Source organism: Choloepus didactylus, chromosome 13 (assembly GCF_015220235.1).
Source record: "Choloepus didactylus isolate mChoDid1 chromosome 13, mChoDid1.pri, whole genome shotgun sequence".
NCBI classification, from domain to species: Eukaryota; Metazoa; Chordata; class Mammalia; order Pilosa; family Megalonychidae; genus Choloepus; species Choloepus didactylus.
This window is the reverse complement of record NC_051319.1, coordinates 56,502,213-56,516,944: the sequence shown is the minus strand read 5'-3', so window position 1 is coordinate 56,516,944 and position 14,732 is coordinate 56,502,213. Positions and strand designations below refer to the sequence as shown.

General features: G+C 36.9%; 1 protein-coding gene across 7 annotated transcripts in view; it reads right to left on the bottom strand.

The window, feature by feature from the left end:
- The window catches only part of COMMD10 (COMM domain containing 10), a 217,098-nt gene extending 203,068 nt beyond the window's left edge, over positions 1-14,030 (bottom strand). For 4 of the 7 annotated variants that reach the window (XR_005211364.1, XR_005211363.1, XM_037801223.1 and 1 more), the window contains exons 1-4: positions 13,893-14,029; positions 12,372-12,462; positions 6,532-6,642; positions 4,972-5,127 (exon numbers count right to left, since the gene is read on the bottom strand). Coding sequence is in view for 5 of the 7 variants with exons in the window: in XM_037801223.1 (XP_037657151.1) it covers positions 4,972-5,127; positions 6,532-6,642; positions 12,372-12,462; positions 13,893-13,933 (399 nt within the window). In the remaining 2 variants the exon portion in view is untranslated. Of the gene's footprint in view, positions 1-4,971; positions 5,128-6,531; positions 6,643-12,371; positions 12,463-13,892 lie in introns of all 7 variants that reach the window. The other 3 variants (XM_037801221.1, XM_037801224.1, XM_037801222.1) reach the window with 3 other exon arrangements.
- Positions 14,031-14,732: the final 702 nt, after the last annotated feature.

The following is a 14,732-nucleotide window of genomic DNA, read 5'->3' as shown; positions in this document are numbered from 1 at the left end:
TTTGGCATTAGCAAAATCTTTATTTAATTTGCTAATGGTTCTGGTTTTAATCAATTACTCATGAAGCAGAGAACACATTTCATTCTTGTAAATAAGACTGTTTAAGGGTCTTTTAGATCTAAAGCTCTTTAAATGATTACTGCATCAACAGCTAAACACATCACATTTTTCCTAGAGAACTTCCATCTTTCTAAGCTAAAACAATTCTTTCTCTCTACATTCCCAATTTCAAAGAGGAAAAAATTTAAATGATTACATTCCAGTATTCTAACAAAACTCAATAGCCATAAAATAAATGAACCACAAAAATAACCAAAAAGAAAACTATACAAGAATTCTAGCAAATAAAAAATATAATCCACATCCTCCCCTCTGTTCTTTCCTCTAACAATAAATACAAATATCCCTCTGTGCTGGTTTGGATGTATTATGCCCCCCAAAATGCCATTATCTTTGATTCAATCTTGTGTGGACACACATATTAGTGTTGATTAGACTGTAATTCTTCAAGTGTTTCCATGGAGATGCGACCCACCCTACTGTAGGTGATAACTCTGATTAGATAATTTTCGTAGAAGTGAGGCCTGGCCCTTTCAGTGTGGGCCTTGATTAGTTTACTAGAGCACTATATAAGCTTAGACAGAAGGAGAAAGCTTGCTACAGCCAAGAGGGACACTTTGAAGAACGCACAAGAGCTGAGAGAGGAGCTGCAACTTACAGAGACATTTTGAAGACGGCCGTTGAAAGCAGAGTTTTGTTAACACTTCGGAGGTACTAGCCCAGAGTTTGGCCCGAGAAGTTGCAGCCTAGAGAGGAATGTCCTGGAAGAAAGCCATTTTGAAACCAGAACTCTGGAGCAGCTGCCAGCCACAAGCCTTCCCAACTAACAGAGGTTTTTCTGGATGCCACTGGCCATCCTCCAGTAAAGGTATTCTATTGTTAATCCCTTACCTTGGACACTTTATGGCCTTAAGACTGTAACTCTGTAACCAAATAAACCCCCTTTATAAAAGCCAATCCATTTCTGGTATTTTGCTTAAAGGCAGCATTAGCAAACTAGAACACCCCCTTTATGAGAAAATTTAATATACTTAACTTCAAAATAGCACAATTTTTAAGGCAGAGATATTGTGCATTTATTCACTCAACAATTATTTATGGAGAACCTGTTATTTTCTAAAGTCATGAAAATAGAGCAATAAACAAAACAATTCAAAACAAAAATTCCTGCCCTTGTGAAGCTTATATTCTCGTGGTAAAGACAGGCAATAAAAAAGTAAACAAACAAATAAATAGAAGATCAGAGAAGAGTAAATATTATAGAAAAAAATGAGTTTAAGAAAGTACTGAGAGGAGCACTTTTTAACTATGGTGATCAGGGAAGGACTCACTGATAAGGTGACATTTCAATAAAGACATGAAGAAGAAAAGGAAGTCAGCCATGTAGACATTCAGGAGAAGAGCTTTTGAGGTGAAAGAATTAGCAGGTATCCAGAGTAAGCCAGGTGAAAGATAGTAAGAAGTGAAGCTCAACAAGATAGGTAGTAGAGCTAGGGAATAGACATTTCTTCAAAGAAGATATCCAAATGGCCAAAAAGCACATGAAAAGATGCTCAACTTCATTAGCCATCAGAGAAATGCAAATCAAAGCCACAAGGAGATACCATTTTATATCTTTTGGGATGGTTACAATAAAATAAATTAATAACGTGTTAGCAATGAATTGGAGAAACTTGAAACATCACACACTGCTGGAGGGAAAAATAATGCAGCCATTTGGAAAACAGTCTGGCAGTTTTTCAAAGGGTTAAACAGGATTTACAATATAACGCAGCAATTCTTCTCCTGGGTATATAACCAAATGAAAATATGTCCACACAAAAACCTTTACACAAGTGTTCACAGCAGCATTATTCATAATAGTCAAAAAGTGAAAACAACCCAAATGTCCATCAACTAATGAAGGGATAAATGAAATGTGGTCTATATTCATATAATGGAATATTATCCTGCAATAAAAAAGACTGAAGAACTGATATATGCTACAGCATGGATGAACCTTGAAAACATTATTCTAAGAAGCCAATGATAATAGACAAAATATTGTATAATCCTATTTATATGAAATGTCCAGCATAGACAAATCTATAGAGAAAAAAAAATGTAGGTTAATGGTTGCCTAAGGCTAAGGGGTAGGATGGTGGGAGGAAATGGGGAAAGACTGGGGACTTTTTTTTTCCTTCCCATATCTCCCAGCTTAGATTGAGTGGCAGCCCAGATGTTGAAATTAGGAAGGAGGGAAGGAGGATTGGGAGGGTAGGGAGCAAACAGAAGTAAGAGAAAGAGGGAAGGGAAAAAGGGAAGAAGAGAGGAAGGGAGGAAGGAAGAGAGCTAGCACCTCCCTTTCTGACCAGAGGAACAAAAATGGAAGGCTCTACAGAATGGAGGCGGGAAGGAGTAAATCCCCATTTTTTTCCCCTCATTTTACTTTCCTGGCTATGCAACAAGGTAAGTCACAGGCACAAAGCTGCATGCCCATGGTGGCAATGGTAACAGGGGCAGCAGCAACAACAAAGGTCCTAGAGACACCTCAAACTCTCTTTCTGACCATAGGAAATGTAAATAGGGCCCCTGTTATTTACCTTACTGCTTTATTCTGGAAATGCAATGCTGGTTCATTATTTGAAAAGCAATCAGTGTAATCCACCATTTTAACAGACTAAAGGAAAAAATCACATAATCATACTAATAGATACAGAAAAAGGCATCTGACAAAACTCTCAGCAGACCAGGAATAGACCGGGACATCCTTACCTAATAGAGAGCATTTTCTAAAATCCTACAGCTAACATTCTACTTAATGGTGAGAGACTGAATGCTGTCTCTCTAACATCAGGAGCAAGACAAAATGTTCATGCTCACTACTCCTATTCAACATTATAATACTGGAAGTCTTAATGCAGAAGGCAAGAAAAAGAAATAAAAGCTGTAAAGATTGAAAAGGAAAAAATAAAAGTCTCTATTCACAGACAATATGACTGTCTACAAAGAAAATTCCGAGGAATCTACAAAAAAGCTGCTATAACTAATTAGTGAGTTTACCAAGGTCATAGGCTACAAGGTCAACAGCTACAAACCAATCATATTTCTATATTCTAGCAATAAACAATTGAAAGACAAAATTTTAAAAATCAGCACAACTGACAACACCTCAAAGAAAAAGGAATACTCAGGTACAAATCTAACAAAATATGTGCAGAATCTTCATGCTGAAAAAAGGAAAACTTGGCTCAAAAACATCAAAGACTATCTAAACAAATGAAGAGATATACTCAATACTGTTAAGAAGTCAATCCTCCATAAAGTAATCTACAATCTCAATCAAAAAGCCCAGCAGGATTTTTTGGAGATAAAGAAAAGCTGATTTTCATGACATATTTGGAAAAGTCAAAGAAACTAGAATAGTCAAACAATTTTGGAAAGAACAAAGATAGAGGACTCACATTACTTGATTTTAACACTTACAATAAAGCTACAGTAATTAAAGCAGTGTGGGATACTGGCATAAAGAAAAGTAAATAGCTCAATGGAACCAGAGTCCATAAATAGATCCACACAAATATGGTTACTTGATTTTTGACAAAGGACCAAAGGCAAAATTGATTGTAGACCTAAATGCAAAATATAAACCTATAAAACATTTGGAAGACAATGTAAGAGAAAAATCTTCATGACATTGGATTAGGCTACAAATTCTTAGAACAAAACCAAAAGCAGAATCAATAAAAGAAAAAAATTGATAAATTGGACTTAAAGTTAAAAACTCTTTTTCTGTGAAAAACACTGTAAGAGAATGAAAAGAAAAGCAACAGACTGGGAGAAAGCATTTGTAAATCACATTTCTGATCAAGGATTCATACCCAAAATATATAAAGAACTCACAAAACTCGACAGTAAGAAAACAAACACCCCTCTAAAAAAAAAAAAAGTATGCAAAATTTTGAACTGACACTTCACCAAAGAAAATATATAGATTACAAATAAGCACATAAAAAAAATCATCAACAGCATTCATTATTAAGGATCTGCAAATCAAAACTGAAAATACCAAGAACTAACACGAATTTGGAAATCTCATATACTGCTGGTAGGAATGCAAAAATAACACCAACCTCTTCCAGAAAATAGAGGAGGAAGGAAGAACCCATCCCAACTCATTATGTAAGATCAGTATTACCCTGATACAAAAGCCAGGAGAAGATATCACCAGAAAACTATAGACCAATATTCCCCATGAACATAAAACACAAAAATCTTTAACCAAACATTAGTAAATCAAACACAAAAGGATTATACACCATGACCAAGTGAGATTTATACCAGAATTACAAAGTTCGTTGAACATCTGAAAATCAATTAATGTAATACAACATATTACTAGAATAAAGGATAAAACAAAATCTACATAGTTATCTCAATCTCTATTAAGAATGAACTGAAAGTTACTAAAGAGTTTATGACACCGCTATTATTTTACATTATTTCCAAAGTGTATATTTCATTCACTGTCTGCTACACAACAAATGTTGAAAACCTAATGCATGAAAGGCACTCTGCTAGGCACTAATACAGACACACAAAACAAATAATTACATGGTGCAGTAAAAATTATAATAGAGAGAAAAAGTCTTATGCATAGGTACACGGATAAAAGAATAAACAACTCTACCCGGACTTAGAGCATCCTTACTCTTCAATGATGGAGGTAAATTTTAAATTAGTAATTAAAATTAAATCATATTGTGGTAGCAAATATGTAAATGTACTGAAATAATTTTATAGGAATATGTATACATATTTTCTTTGGCCCTACTCCACCTCTCAGCAAAATGTTACCTTAATAACTCTTCAGGTATAATCATTTATGTCACACATTATTGAAAAATATCTTTGGGGTAGTATATCATGTACCTTGTGGGGAGCCAGAATCCTCTGCCTAAACTTTTCAACTGTTTCTTGACCCATGGTAGACCAAGCACTGACAAATGCTTCTGCTTTCTCTTGTCTAAGATGAATGTTCTCTAACTGCTGCTGCAAAGCTGCTGGCTTCACGTTGTGATATACTGCCTATTAAAGAGAAACAAATTACATATAGTCTGAATATTTATAGAGACTTGAACTATAATCAAATACAAAATTATTTTTAAATTATTTAAATCTAAGAATCATTTTTCTATTTCAGAAAATTTGTTTGTTTTATAAATAATGATATACACATGGAAGGGCTGGAAAATTCAGGAGTAAATGGCCTAAATTATTCATTTTTGCCTGTGGTTTAAGTAATCTTAAATCCACTTAATAACTGAAAAACTTCTTTACTTTAGCTATGTAAATGGTACTCATTACAATTTTATTTCACTCAATTATTTCAAATAAGTGTATAGTGGTTTTGTTCTCAACTAACAACATTTTTCCATAAAGGACTTCTCTCTTGGTACCTTCTTCTACCATGTTCCTAAAGGGCTACTATCTAGTCTCCTCTCTAGCTGATATGTAATTAAAAATTGAAAAAAAAAAAATTAACATTGATACCTTAAGTTCTGTGTACTACATTATTCTGGAACAACTTTCCCATAAACCCCATGTTGTGCTGTCCTTGTCAATTATCCTTTTTGTCTACTGAAGGCCCACTAAAGGTAAGAACCACAGTCACCTTTATAAGGCTGTACGTAGTAGATGCCTGGCAGCTTGTCCTCCTAACAATATCTGTTCATTAAAATGCTCACCAAGCTACAGTACACTTTTATTTATTTCACAAGTATTCTATTTGCTCAATCAATGGGAATTTATTGAGGATCTACTTTATGCCCAGCAATATTCTAGGCTTATATAAGATGCGCAAAATATACGATCCTAGCCCCCCTAAATTCAAATTTAGTTTTAAGGAGACACAACTGACACGTATGACATAATGAATAATGAAAGAAAGAGTACAAGTATAAGGAGTCAAAGCAACAATGGAAGGAGATTTAATAGGGTCATAAATAATGAATGAATTCAGATGAGAAGAAGGATGCAGAAGGGCAACTCAGGAGAAAGAAATAGTATGACAAAAGGCCATTTGACAACTATTTCTTTTCTAAATGTTCATCATCCTAGTCAAATAAATTCCCCCAAATGAGAATCAAATTTCTTAAACAAAATATGTTGTTCATTTTTCCAAATTATTATACCAAGTAACTATGAATTCAAATCTTTATAACTGCCTCAAGTCAATGAAATCTTGATTCTTATTGTTAAATATTTTACTCACACTACTGAACATTAAGATTGTTTTATAGAATGCAATACTGTGGGAAAAAAGCATATATACATCCAAATATTTTTTTCTACACTTAAATTCTTGGTTAGAATATATTCACAGCTTCCCTCTTGCACAATCTTTTATACATGGAATGTTATAAATATATATTGTAGCAATACCACATGTAGTAAACAAACCAATTAAGACAGTTGGGGCAATAAAAATACCTGTTCTAAAATGAAGGAAATTATCTCAAGAACTAAGTGAAGATCTTGCTTGTCTAAAGAAAATGCAGCTTGAAGTTTTTCTTCCTCTTCTTCACTGAAACTGCTCTCAGCCTACAATACAAATGGCAATATGTCAGCACACACTCAAGACACAACTCAGACACTTGACCAAAGATTCATTTATTCATATGTGGAATGAAAATTTGAAAGAAAAAGTGAATCTAGTGCTTGTAATTTCAACATCTCAAAATCACAGTACAGTTCAATTTCTGGAACTTGCCAAATAAAATTAATTTTAAATAACAATATCTTAAATTCTCTGATCTACAGGAGGTAAAAATATCAGTAAATACCATAACAAATAGATATTTAGAAAAAAATACTAGAAGGGAAAAGCCTAAAATGTTAACAGTAATTTCCATCTTCATTCATTCAAAAACATTTATTCTCTATTATATGCAACATAGACAGACAGTTCATGTCCCCAGGCATCCTGTGGTCTAGTCAGAAAGTTATTATGACTAGACAAATAATTATTTAATAATTTAAAAATAATTATTCAAATAATTTCCATTTTGACTAGTTCTGAAGAAGTACAGATTGTTATAAGAGCATATATAAAGTAAGAAATGAACAGTCTTTTCTATAATTTCAATAGTTTCCAAAATTTACACATTAAGCATATTTTACTTTTACAAGCAATATATTAGAGAAAGATGACAGCCATCTGAGCATAACATCTGGCTAGTATGTCTTTCTTTCATTTTCAAAACAATCTCCTTGATCTAAAGATATTGGTTTATCAAGTATGAAAAATGTTCACTTTGAGAACAACTTCTAAGTAAAAAAAACAAATACTTCATCCACACATACTAAAAACAACTTTCCCTGCTGCTGCCTCTCCTCAACAGCAAAAAGCTCTGCGAGTATTTGTGTTGATGGCTTAGGATATTGTACAGTTGCACAGCTTCACAAGTGAAACAGCAATAGAACTGTTAAGCTGGATCATTTTTGGTGTTTTGGAGGCTAGACACCAGAACTTCCAGTTTCAACTATCCAACTTCTAAATAAACCAACATGTTAATCACTTACCTCAAGAGCAACATATTGATTGATCTAAAAAATTTCAGAATTTTGTGACTACCACACATCTACCTAGAAATAATGAGCTATAGTACCAGATTTTACCAATATTGAGGAATGCATTAAATTTGGAGGAATGCATTAAATTCAGTGGATATTTATAGTTTAACTTCCAAGTTTGGTCAATCTGATTTCTTTTAATATATAGCAAACGATCTGTTTCAACAAAATAAAACAAGTGATTGAGTAAACAGAACAATGAAGTTCAGTATCCCCAATGTGTACAGGGAAGTAAGATAAAAAAAAAAAAAAGACAAAAGGGATATTCTTGAGATCTGGCCAATGCGTTATATTAATAAAGTGGTTTGGAGTACAGAGGGATGGGAGAACATTTATCTCCCTCCCATCCACTGGTATAGCAGCAGGCTTGTGCCCTTAAAATAAGGTGGAGGTTGAAATATGTGCGCAGAACAGCAAATGGAGAATGAGGGTGGGCCTTAATTCAATATGGCTGAAGTCTTAATACAAAAGGAAATCGGACACAGAAAGAGAAGCCATGGGGAGCAGCCAGAAAGTGGAAGTCAACAGAACCCAGAGGAGAAAGGAGAAGTCATTGCCATGCGCATTTCCATGTGACAGAAAAGCCAAGGACTAACGATCACCAGCAGCCAACCCCAGAACACCAGTCTTCAGTAAGAAAGCACCACCTTGCTGCTACCTCAATTTTGGACCTCTCCTGGCCTCAAAACTGTGAACCAAAAAATTTCCATTGTTTAAGCCAACCCATTGTATGGTTTTTATTTTAAAGATGGGAAACTAAAACACCTACACTTTTCTTTTTTTCTTTACGGGTGAGTCCAATTATTATTTGTGCAGGACTCTCCTGCACACTGTAAGATAGTTAAAAGTCCCTGGGCATAAATTCCAGCAGCACCCTCCACACATCATGACAGTAAAAAAAAATCTCTATGCATTTCTATATAACCTGGGATTTACATCTGTTACTGTCCTTTATATTAATATAATGAGACTTTTTTAGCTGTCATGATAGGGGAATATATTGTTACCCACAAGTGAAGGTAAGATAAATGAACTTTTAATTTAAACTTTTGAGAGAAATCTTTCTAAAATGTATGGTGCCCATTCCTGGACTTTTATAAACAAAGTATATTGGGTTAAACTAATTTCTTGTAATGACGCAGGTCACGGTTATGAGCATCAGAGTTCTGTGCTGCAGTATCCAAAAAAACTGCTGCAAAACACTGACAATTTTTTACTTTAATAAAAAAAAAAACCTCAGACGTCTATGTTTTATTTCTTGTGCCTGATATTCATAAATCTTCCATTTCATTCCATGATCAGCAGTCAATCCTTGACAGCGCCTACATGCCCCACTGTAGTAGCATCTTTATCCCCCAGTTTGCTGTTTCTACTCTTCTGTGGCCAGGAACCCAGACGGCTGACCTCTCAGAACTGAACATACAGATACTTAACGTCAATCAATAGGCTTCATATGAGGGCCTAAAAAGCCCTCCCATGAAGCAAAGCATATGAGCATTATTTATTGCGTAAACTGTGAGAGCTATTTTTTTGAAGCTCAGAGGCAATAAATGTTTATTTCTAAGTTCCCAGCTATAGAAGTTAGTCTGACTTCCCTTCAGTATTTACCCAATACCAACCCTACAGGCATGCTCTATGGGATGATTATTCTTTGTGCAGGACAGTCCTACATACTGCAAGACATTAATGTCTCTGGGCATTTAATTGCCAGCAGCATCCTCCACACATTGTAACAACCAAAATAATAATATTAATAACCCACGCATTTCTATATGCTGGGTTGGGCAGGAAGATGGCCTCTACAAAGAGGACTCTCAGACCCATGTTCAGACATGCCCATATTCTATAGTTAAGCAGTCTTAGTTTCCCATATTTATTTCTACTAGGGAATCCTAAGAACCAGGGTGAACAACAACAGATACGCTGTGCCCATAAGCAGATTCTTTTGCCTTCAAATCAAAGTGCCAAGATGATGACATTTAGAATGGCAACCAGATTCCTAAACCTCTTCACCAATACATGTGCAGCAGGTTTCATTGTCCTAAGGGCTCTGCTTGTCTCAAGGCAAAGGCCAGCTTAACAACCTAGAACACAAAGCTCATAGGTCTTGAAATTCACTGCAAATTTTACTTGATAAAAGCTCTATCACAAGAGAGGCCCTGGGAAAGAGCATTCCCTGAAACAAGCCAGGGAAAAAGATTATAACTTTTCCAACTTTCTTTCTTAACAAGGCAAGTATTCACACACAAATTCACATATAACAGCTTCAGCTCTCAACCACCACACTCTCTCTTCTCCACTCCCCTACCTCTCTGGGCATAGAATTCAAGCACCTCTGAGGAATACTTTGGCCACTCAGTTATTCTAAAATACATATTAACTTATTTTCAATTCTCGAAGTGTCATAGATGGTCAAAGGCAAACTACACATCACAAGTTTCTCTGCACATCTATCCTCCCTCAGTATGAAGAACAAAAGATGTGTGTAATGGGTTGAACTCTGTCAACCCAAAAGATGTGTTCAAATCCTTATCCCTGGTCCCATGAATGTGATCTTATTTGGAAATAGGGTCTTTGAAGATGTGATTAGTTAAGACCAAACAGATTACAGTGCGCCTAAATCCAATATGACTAGTATCCTTACAAGAAGGGAAAAATTTGGACACAGACACAAACCCCAGGGATAAAGCCATGTGAAGATGGTGGAGACAGACATTGCAATAATACATCTACAAGTCAAGGAACACCAAGGACTGACAACAAACACCAAAAGCTAGAAGAGGTTTTAGATAAGCATGGCCCTGCTGACACTTTGATTTCAAACTTCTAGTCTCCAGAAGGGTAAGATAATAAATTTCTATTGCTTTAAACCATTCAGTTTGTGATACTTTGTTATGGCAGCCCTAGGGAACTAAGGCAGTGTGTATAAGATTTTTGTCTCATACTGTTTTTCATATTTAAAAAGACAGCCATCATCTCAGGGAGTTAAAGCAGAGCTTCTGTATATAATATAACTCTTTCCTGAGGTTTAGTTTAACACGTTAAGGGAATGGAGTCTGGAGCCAGAATGCCTTACTAGCTAGCTGTGTGGCCCTGGGCAAGTTACTTAATTGGTCTGTGTCCCAGTTTCCTCATGGATAAAATAAGAATGACAGAGCCTACTTCATAAAGTTGGTGTAAGGATTAGATGAGTTAATAATATGAAGCCATCAGAAGAGTACTAGGAACAGAAGGAATTTAGAGGCTGTACAATTGTTTTGAGTTTCCCATGGCAAGAAAAAGAATTAAATTCTAGTAATAGTTATTGAATGCCAACTATACAAATATTAATGTATTCAATATGGAAAATATAAAGACGAGTAAGACATGATTCTTGCTCCCATAGTATTCAAGGCCAGAGAAAGACCTAATAATCATGAAACAAATACTTATGATGCAATACTAATGTTGAACTGAAAATGAACCAAACATTTAAACTAGACTTTTAGAAAGAACACAAATTTTGCTGAGTGGAATTGCAAAATCCTTAAAGGATGAATAGTTGACTCAAGCAAACAAAAGAAGAGGGCATTTGCAAATAAGGGAAAAAGTATAAGCATGGGCACAGAGAGAAAAAAGTTCATGGCACATTCTAGCACAAGAGCACAGTTCAACATGACTGTAGCATTGGCCAAGTAAGGAGAATGTAAATTGCAACCAGATTATAATGGGCCTTATACACAATGTGAAGGAGTTTGAACTTGTCTCCATGGGGCCAAAGACAGACACTGATAGTTTCTGAACACTGTAAAGAGATGATTAACTCTTTTTTTTTTAGGAAAAAAATATTGAGAAAGATAATCAGAATAGCATTATGAAGCAGTGATAGGAAGGAAAAAAAGACTACAGTCAGGGATTCCAGTTTGAAAGTGATTATTGTACTTGATGAGAGATAACAAGGATCTAAACTAGGGCTGTGAGAAGAACTTGGTTTTGAGAGACACTTCAGAGGGAGAAAGGGCAAGGCTCTGGGACTCACTCCTGGCAAGGAAGAAAAAAAAGAGGAAAGATTAAGAGTACAGGTTCTTATTGCATGGTGATGCCTGGCACCTGTGGAGCAATTATTGGGTATTTCATAAACAAGTGTTGTCTCAAATTAAATTGTCATAATCTGATAAAGAAATTAAACTGGATTGGTGACCAAGCAGTGAATTAATAAACATCAGCATGTCCAAAACAACCACATCCTTGACATAAAAGTGGAAAAAAAAGAAAATTAAATGAAAGATTAAACACTGGTTGATTAAAAAATACCACAGAATTATCTTTAAGAGGAAGAATGAAACCATAAAATCAGAATTCTCCCAAGGCATGTTCCACAGACAATTAGAACCAAAATATATTCCATGATAAAACAGTTCCAAGGTCAAATACGTTTAGAAACATGTTGCATGCCATAGTCACCCTTAAATATTCACTACAAACACTAGCATATAAAATACTCTAAAAAAAAGCCACATACCTTTTTTTTAAAAGCCAACTTTAAGACAGAGTTTCTAAAACTTTTTGAGCATGGAACATTATCAAGGCTTCCAGAGACCCAGTGTTCCAGAGAACACACTGGGGTCATTGCACTTCACAAAAAGTTCTCCAAGTAAAAACAGTTTCAGTGGAATCAGAAATAAGTATTATAAGCTATAGAATACAAAAATACGAACCTTCAGGTGAAGTTTTTGAAGAATTCGGGTGAGCAATCGTGGAAATCTTCCTGTATCTATTGCATTGATCAGTGATACTGCTTTTTTCATGCTAAATAAATTCACAAAACAAAGTTCTAAAATGAGTCTTCCAATTGAATTGTACTTATTATAGCTGTCTCTCAGTTTTCATTTCAACAACTCTAATTGCTATAAGGTAAGATTCAGTGAAATCAAGAAAAAACAGATGACAACCAGCAAAGGAGACAGAACAATCTTGAACATTTTCAAAATGATGCCCTGAAAAATATTTCTGCTGAAAAGATCCATTTGGCAAATTTTCTCTTTCATTTGAACAAAGCAGACTACTAAGGGTAGCTTACACTCTGTGGGCAATGGCATTAATATAGCAACGGTAGTTCGGTATCCACTCAACCAAAAGGGGAACTCTAAAAGGAAGGGAGGAGGGGAGTGACAAGGTCGGCAATTACAACAGAAACATAAAGAAAAGAACACTGCATGGGAAATAATGGGGAAAAAATACATACACAAAATCATTTCAGGGTCACTAATAGCTGGTTTTAAATCCTGTTTCAATTGTAATAATCAACTTTAAATTGTGTGGTAAGAACAATTCTACTGTGCCATATTGGATATGTTTACTCAGCTGGTACCCAGGACACTGCTGTAAAGAAAGGAATTCAAGGAGCCCAGGAGGAAGAAAAAGCTTTAAAATGACAAAGCTCTTCTTTTGGAAGATTCCTGCCCAATTCAGACACAAATAAGTTATTTTCCAATTTCAGTGATTTGCCTATATACTTCAATGTGTTTTCCGTTTCCACGCATCAGCTGTACTATTATATATTTTTCATTAAATGGAGTAATTTTTACTTACATAATTATATTTTAAAAGGAAACTTGTTATCACCACCATGGATAGCCTACCTTACCTACCACAAATAGAAATTAACAAAAGTAATGAAATGAAAACAAAAGCAATGTTACCAAATTCTGGCTAGATACTGTTACCAACCAAAAATTTCTGACCTGAAGCCTATTCAATCTTGATTTAAAAGACATATTAACACGTGTTAGGTATTGAAGACCCTCTGGTATCAACATGATCTTTTCTTTTTATCAGAAGATCTGAGACTTGAAAACGAAGTATCTTTCATTGTGATCCATCGTTACTAAACGTAGTGTCTGGTTACTTCTGACACCACATTCTGGGAACAGTGACACAGGCCACCCACTTTCATAGTGGCCTAAGCTGCCAGGGGCACTGTGAACCTCACGCAGATGAGGTGGAGGAGCGAGCTGGAGGGGTCTCCCGATCCCAGCGCTCTCGCCCGAGTCTGCGAACAGCGCGCGGCGGACCTTGCAGCTCCCCGCCCACCCGGTTCGGCCCGGGCCCCGCGCCCACCCCTCCGGATTTCGGCCCCGTCTCTGCGCCAAGGCGACAGGCAGCCGGGGCACCTGTGTGCCGGCCCTGTCCGCGCCAACCCGGAGGCAACCACCGCAAGTGCCCACCCAGGTGGCTACCTGGGGCTCTCCCGCAGGATCAGTGCTGCGGACGCCGCCATCCTCGCAGCTTCTTCGCCGGACAACAGTTTCAGCTGCACCGAGCCCAGCCAATGGCGGGCTCCGCAAACGGAAACCCGGAAGGCCCAAACCGCGCAGCGACCGACCAGGCCTCCGGGCTCTTGCAGGCGAGTCGCCCGGAGACACTGTCCTGCCTCCCGCGAGAAGCAAGGGATCGTCACCATCGTCCTCGCCACCCTAACAGTGTCGGCGTTGCGGCTTTACATATATATTAACTTATTTATATTTATATAATTACTATATATGTGTATTCTTACGGAGGTATATGTGTGTGCGTGCTTGTGTTGTATGTGTATTTTTTTAATAGTATTAAAAAAAAGCCCCCGCTACATCTGCCCCCGCCACATCTGGCCTGTAGAGAGTTGGGAGGTAAAGCTCGCTGGCCGGAGTGTGCCAGGGCACAGCGCGTGCTCCCGCAGGTGAAGTAGCGCAGCCAGCTCCACCCCGGGTTCCGGGGCGGCTGCCCCTCCTGTATCTGCAGCCCGGGAGCCCTCCAAGGCGTTTCCTGGGACTTTAGTACGTACATTCTTGCGGTCGACAATATTTATTGAGCATCTACTATGTGCCAGGCACTGTGCCAGGCGCTGGGGATACAAAACACCCAAATCCCTGCCCTCGATGATTGCCAGCAGTTCAAATGGACAAGTATTTGTTACGTTTCTCTTTGGGGTCCCGCACGAGAGCTAGATACTGCATAATAAAGGAGATGAATTGCCGCAGAGATTTCCATTAAAGATCTCACAGAACAACAGGGGAGACAACATGGATTCACAATTACCT